A 6,596-nucleotide genomic window follows, 5' to 3' on the forward strand; every position below is an offset into this window, starting at 1 on the left:
AGCTCTAACCTCTCTCTAGAAATGTATAAAATGTTTCAATGGAATAGTGAATAGTCCTAGAGAGAGGGAAAACTTGTATTTAAATGGGCTAAAAACGTGTAATCTCGCTTAAGCGAGATACATCTCGCTCAAGCGAGAAGCCTAAATATCCAACCATGGCCAATGAAGTCTTGCCACGTAGCCCTGCTCCTTGATGAAGTTGCATCTCGCGTAAGCGAGTTAGACCTCGCGTAAGCGAGGTTGCTTGAAACTTAAACCGCCTTAGAATCCTGCTTGAGCGACATGGAAGCGAGATGGAAAGCGAGAAGCTCATCTGATCCCTGGAGAAATCTCGCGTAAGCGAGATGATCTCGCGTAAGCGAGATTCTAAAATTGCACAAGCGACCTGGAAGCGAGTTGTAAGCGAATGTTGAGTTTCTCCCTGGAGGAATCTCGCTTAAGCGAGATGACCTCGCGTAAGCGAGATTTGCTTGGTTCACACACTTGAGTTTTGGTCCTTGCTTGTCATTTCCTGCATAAATTGGGTAGAATTAGGCATATAAAGCATAAATGGTATAATTACAACAATTGATTGCTTTTCCGTAGATAACTTGCATAACAAGTCACTAAAAATGCCTCTTTTTCCACATGAAATATATTACTTTTGAGCACTTATCAGATCACTCCTCCTCAGTGAGGTTGGTATAATCATAATTCTTTTAAATGCAATCGTGGGTTTTTTTTTTTCTCTGGACTTTTAACTCTTCAACTCATTTAATCTTTTAACTTTCTGATTTTCGTTCGGTTCACATATGAAATAAAATATAAAAGTGGTTTATTTGTTCTTTCCTCAAAAAAATTATGTATTATTTCCATCCAACTTTCCAAGGCCCATTATTTTTCATGGAAAAATATTACAAATAAATAAACCCAAATCAAATTTGAAATAGAAAAAACTCTTATTTTCATATTTAATTCATTCAAAATTTGATTTACCAGAGTGTTGAGCCTGAAATAGGAAATCAAAGATGGTTTGTCTTTATACTTGAAGGTATGATTGAATCATAAAGTTACTCACTAGACACGCAAATTTAAAAGATAAAACAAAATAATAAAAATATTATTATTGGGTTGAACAATTCTTAACCAGGTTATATACTTAATGTGAAAAATCATAGGATTAGAGGGATGAAGACATTGGCGGAGCTACCTAGTAGCCAAAGAATTCAAGTGAACCTCCTCAACTTTTAAATTTACTTCCACTATCCTATGTATTTTGTATCCTAAATCCCCTCCAATATTGTTATGCACGCTATATTGCACCAATGATCAAAAGTTTTTCTTTTGTGTTAATGGACAAACAATTATTTTGATCATAGAATGTGTAAGACATTTTTTTTTGAAGGAATTGAATGTGTAAGACATTGTCACCATAGCCTTTAAATATATTGAAATTCCAAACAAATATCTAATGCTTCTTTTGCTAATAATAGTAGGGATTAAATTAATCAATAAAAAACACATTCGAATACAAAATTAATTATCTAAAGATAGATCCGAGGACCAAAATAATTAATAAGAAGACACTTGTGTATGTATTTGCAATTTTTATACATGAACGAATCAATACGTAAGTGAAGTACACACATTCAAGGATCAACTACGGTTAACTTCTTAATATTGATAATATTTCCTCTTCTAATTTTTAACCTTATAAATACTAAAATTTACAAAAGTGTATGCACATATTATTATTATTATTATTATTATTATTATTATTATTATTATTATTATTATTATTATTATTATTATTATTATTAATTAAAGATCAAAAGTTTGAACCTCCTGACTTATGATCCTGGCAACGCCACTAGATGAAGATCATAGAGATAGAGTGCAAAGGTGTATTCATGAAGTAGAAGCCTAAAGAAAAACATATTGATTGATAAAAGATAAGTGACGAGCATGTGGGTGGTCTTATGTAGCAGGATATTTGTATAACTATTTTGTGACAATTTTTGGTACAATCTTTTTTTCTATTTTCTTATTGATCAAAAGCAACAAAGAGAAAAAAAAAAGAAAAGAAAAAAAAGAGTAAGAACACAATAAACATATGAGATAGAGTTATCACAAAATGATTATGCAAGTATCATTTCTCCTTATCAATAGCAACATGATACAACAAATTAATATTATTAATGACGTTAGCTAGCTTATCAACAGATGTAGATCCTCTCCAATAAAATATATATCCATCTCTCTCCATCATTAATAGTTTTATCTATCTCTCCTTGTCATCTCTTTGATGAGAAAAGCATAATTTAAACTTAAAGTATGAAAAATAAAATGACTTAATTTGCCGAAACGTTTTTTTATAGATAAAAAAACAAATAATTATTAAAACTCACACATGTAAGTGGATAGGTCGAGGTTCGAACCTCGATCACGACGTTGGGTCTAACAATTTCGACATTGACAAATTCAAATTTGAAATCGGTCGATAGAAATGAAATTTTGTGAAAAAGGAAACATAAATATGATTTTTTTTAATTAATTAAAAAAATGTTGGTATTTCATAGAGTTTGTGGGGTAAGTGGAATAGGTGTAGGTAGTAACTAAATGTAATGATACTAAAGAGAAAATTGCGTTTTTGACATGAAATACTTCCTATTGACACAAGTAATTTACTAAAAAGCCCCCAGCGGTAGTTAACGACCGCTGGCACATCCGCCGGCAGTTAACAACCGCTGGGGTCCCAGCGGTTGTTAACTGCCGCTGCTGTCTTCCCCCCAAAACCAGCAAACCCTTACCTCACCTATCATTCATCACCTTACATCATTCCTATACCATACCAAAAAAAAAACCCCATTTCAAAAATTTTGTGTCAAAATCTTGCCTCAATATCATTGTTGATCGATTGCTAAGACGTTTCTACACACAAAATGCATCAAAGAACAGGTATTACAACGTTAAAATCCATTACATTTGATTGATTTTTCTGGTTTTTTGTTGTACTGTCACGCGTTGTAGCGGCAGTTAACTACCGTTGGGAGTGAGCGGCTGTTAACTGCCGCTGGACACTTAGAAAATTTCAAAATTTTCTAAGTGGCAGTAGCTACTGCCAAATTTTTTTTTTCCAATTTTTTTTCTTTTGTTTTTTTTGTTTGTTTATGTTATTATATGATATTAGATACATGTTTATTAATTAGTTTAGTAATTGTATGTTGTTTATTTATAAATAATGTTGACAATGCGGGTGATGATCCAGGTGATCGAAAACCTAGAGTTGTCGATTCCATTAAGGTTGAAGCTCCCGCTAAGGTCAAAGTTTCCGTTAAAGTTGATGCTTCAAGCGTCAATTCCGATGTGTGGAAACTTGGTGACAACGAAGTGGACACGGCTCATTTCTTTTCAACCCGAGACACATGGAAAGATAAAGACGAATTGCTCGGTTGGGTACGTCGACAAGCAAATAGGGCTGGATTTATGGTTATCATTAGAAGATCTTGTGAAGGAAGAAATGCTATATTGGAGTTGGTTTGTGAACGGAGCGGCGAGCACAAATTACCAAAGAGAAAAGTGAAGCATGAAGCAACGAGATCAAGAAAATGTGGGTGTTTGTTCAAGGTGCGTGGATATGTCGTTAGGGAAGACAATGCTTGGAAATTGGCTATTCTTAATAGCGTTCACAACCATGAGATGGTGCCATATGTAGCAGGGCACCTTCTTGCCGGAAGATTAACGGAGGACGACAAGAAGATTGTACATGACTTGACCGATTCTTCGGTGAAACCAAAAAATATTTTGACAAATTTGAAGAAGAAAATGAAAGATTCCATGACAAATATCAAGCAAGTCTACAATGAACATCATAAATTCAAAAAGGCAAAAAGAGGTGACTTGACGGAGATGCAATATCTAATCACAAAGTTGGAAGAGAATGGATATGTTAATTACGTAACAGAAAAAAAGGAAAGTCGAACCATTCAAGACATATTTTGGACTCATCCAACATTGGTAAAGTTGTTTAACAATTTTCCTACTGTTTTGATAATGGATTCCACGTACAAAACCAACTTGTATTGGATGCCATTGTTTGAAATAGTTGGAGTCACCTCAACCTATTTGACATATTCGGTTGGTTTTGCATTTATGACGTCGTAGAAGGAGCATAACTTTACTTGGGCTTTGCAAATGTTGCTTAAACTTCTTGGACCAAATAGTGATATGCCTAAGGTAGTAGTGACCGACAGGGACACGGGTATGATGAATGCCGTAAAAAATGTTCTCCCCGGTAGTAGTGCAATACTTTGTTATTTCCATGTTGGCAAAAATGTTAGATCAAGAATCATCACCGATTGCAAAGTTAAACAAAATGTTGTTGTGGTGGATGGGCAAAAGAAGATTGTCGACGAGGAGAAGCATAGTAAGTTGGTTGATACCATATTTGATGCATGGGAAACATTGGTTGAATCTCCTACTCAAGAGTTATATGCGGGTAATCTAGTGGAATTCCAAGATGCTTGTAAGGATCATCCAAACTTTCTTCACTATGTTCAAGAAACCATATTGAACTCTTTTAAGGGCAAACTAGTGAGGGCATAGACGGACCTTGTGTTACATCTTGGGTGTAGGACCACGAATAGAGTTGAAGGAGCTCATGGTGTGGTGAAGGAATATTTGTCCACCTCCAAGGGTGATTTGCGTACTTGTTGGCAAAAAATATGAGATGTTGGCAAACCAATTTAGGGGGATACAATCATCGTTTGGTAAGAGCGTTATGGTGTTGGAAAATCGATACAAAGATGTCACTTTGTACTCCGGGTTGGGGGTCACGTGTCTAGACAAGCCATGAACTTTATTTTTGTGGAAAAAGAGCGAGCTAGGAAAACCTTGTGCATCGAGAAGAAAACTTGTGGTTGTGTTCAAAGGACGTCGTATGGCCTACCTTGTGCATGCTTCATTGCTATGAAAATCCGTCGCAACAAGCCCATTCGATTGGATGAGATACACCCGCATTGGAATAAGTTGTATATGGGTGAAGAACAAAGTAATGAAGATTTTTTTCGGTCGCGGAGGAGTGGCGTGGTATCCAAGAACGTCTCCAAAGAGTTTCGTTTCAAATGAAACTAGAAATCAAAGAGGGTTTGCGGTTGTTAGCGTTTCCGGAGACCACATTGTTGTCACCACCTCCAAGAAAGGTGGCAACCAAAGGAGCTCCCAAAAAAATACGTAGTAGGATCCCATCTTCGTGGGAGACTATTGATTCTCAACATCCGAAAAGTCAATCTTCACCACGGAAAAAATCTTCACAACCTAAAACAAAAGGTGCTCGCATTGGCATTTCTCCGGTTCCGGTTCCTAAGCCTAGCTTGGTTTCAAGAAGTTATGATCCATCCAATCTTATGTATTACATGCCAAAATTCATGAGACCATACATTGAGAGAATTGTGGATGTTATTGGTGACAGACATTGTGGGTTTAGGGCTATAGCCGAAGCCGTGGGTTTGACGCAAGAAAGTCATGTTATGGTGCGAAGAGCACTTATTCAAAAGTTTAAAGAGCATAGGAGCAAATACATCGAGATATATGCGAGCGATGACCGCTACAACTACATCTTGGATGGATTGTATCCTCCCAAAAATGCTAGTAGTTTTGCACCTCCCAATAAATGGTTGACATTGCCGGATATGGGACACATCGTTGCATCATATTACAATAGGCCGATGTTAGAGATGACTACATGGAAAGACTACATATCTGAGACTTTTTTCCCACTTAGAGGTCGACCTCCGGTTAACCTAAAAAGCAACATGATTTGCCTTGGTCTAATCCCAAATCATTTTGTCCTTCTTTCGTTAAAAGATGGTTGCCCACTACCTCCAGCATCCACGGAGTGGAGAAATCATAGGAGCGAAGAGGCGGTAACATGGGAGGATGAATTCTTGGATCAACACGATCGTTTCCGAACACTCATGGACGTTGAGCTCAAAGAGAGATCGGTTCCACCAAAAAAGCCAACAAATCAAGACAAATTATGTTTGATGACACTCCGGTTAAAGAAAACACTGAATTTGAAGATGTTCTGGAACATTTAGATGATTTGCTTTTATTAGATGAAATGTGACAATTTTTGGTTGGTGTTAATCCGTTTTTTGGTTGATATGCGCCGACGTATTTTTTTGGATATATAATGTAATGACCAATTTTTTGGGTGATATGTAACTAATCTTTAACTATTTATATGTATATCAATATATTTGAGTAGTAATTAATGTACATTACGTGTAATGTTTTGCATAATGTGGAAAATTTGACGAATTTCAAACAATTGTGAAACGTTAACGCATTATCGGTTTTGTTTAATGTTACCGAATAATTGATAAACTATAAAATGTTGATGTTCGTGATTGCTGGATGTTGTTGTTTCGGTTTCATTTAATGCGGAATTGCCGTTTGGAATTGCTGTTTCAGTTGTTAACTGCCGGCGCTTTAACCAGCGGCTGTTAACTACTGCTGGGGGTAAAAGCGTCATTTACTTGTGTCAATAGGAAGTATTCTATGTCAGGAAAGCAATTTTCTACTAAAGATGGTATGATAATGGGCCGCTGCTTGAT

General features: G+C 36.1%; 2 protein-coding genes across 2 annotated transcripts; both read left to right on the top strand.

Annotated features, from left to right (window-relative positions):
• Positions 1-2,921: 2,921 nt before the first annotated feature.
• Positions 2,922-4,584, top strand: LOC146904928 (uncharacterized). The gene is made up of 3 exons (XM_085728396.1): positions 2,922-2,937; positions 3,248-3,765; positions 4,144-4,584. Exons 1-3 carry the CDS (start codon positions 2,922-2,924, stop codon positions 4,582-4,584), a joined length of 975 nt encoding a protein of 324 aa, XP_085584522.1.
• A 518-nt stretch (positions 4,585-5,102) lies between these two features.
• Positions 5,103-6,077, top strand: LOC146904929 (uncharacterized). The gene has a single exon (XM_085728397.1). It carries the CDS (start codon positions 5,103-5,105, stop codon positions 6,075-6,077), a length of 975 nt encoding a protein of 324 aa, XP_085584523.1.
• The last annotated feature ends 519 nt before the right edge of the window (positions 6,078-6,596 follow it).

This window comes from Medicago sativa, chromosome 7 (assembly GCF_051527215.1).
Source record: "Medicago sativa cultivar Bolivia chromosome 7, Bolivia_mono, whole genome shotgun sequence".
NCBI classification, from domain to species: domain Eukaryota; kingdom Viridiplantae; phylum Streptophyta; class Magnoliopsida; order Fabales; family Fabaceae; genus Medicago; species Medicago sativa.

Coding starts and splice junctions, on each gene's coding strand:
- LOC146904928 (XM_085728396.1), top strand. Junction 3,766..4,143: donor ATGACTTGACCGATTCTTCG/GTGAAACCAAAA, acceptor ATGACGTCGTAG/AAGGAGCATAACTTTACTTG.
- LOC146904929 (XM_085728397.1), top strand. CDS start 5,103: ATGAAACTAGAAATCAAAGAGGGTTTGCGGTTGTTAGCGTTTCCGGAG.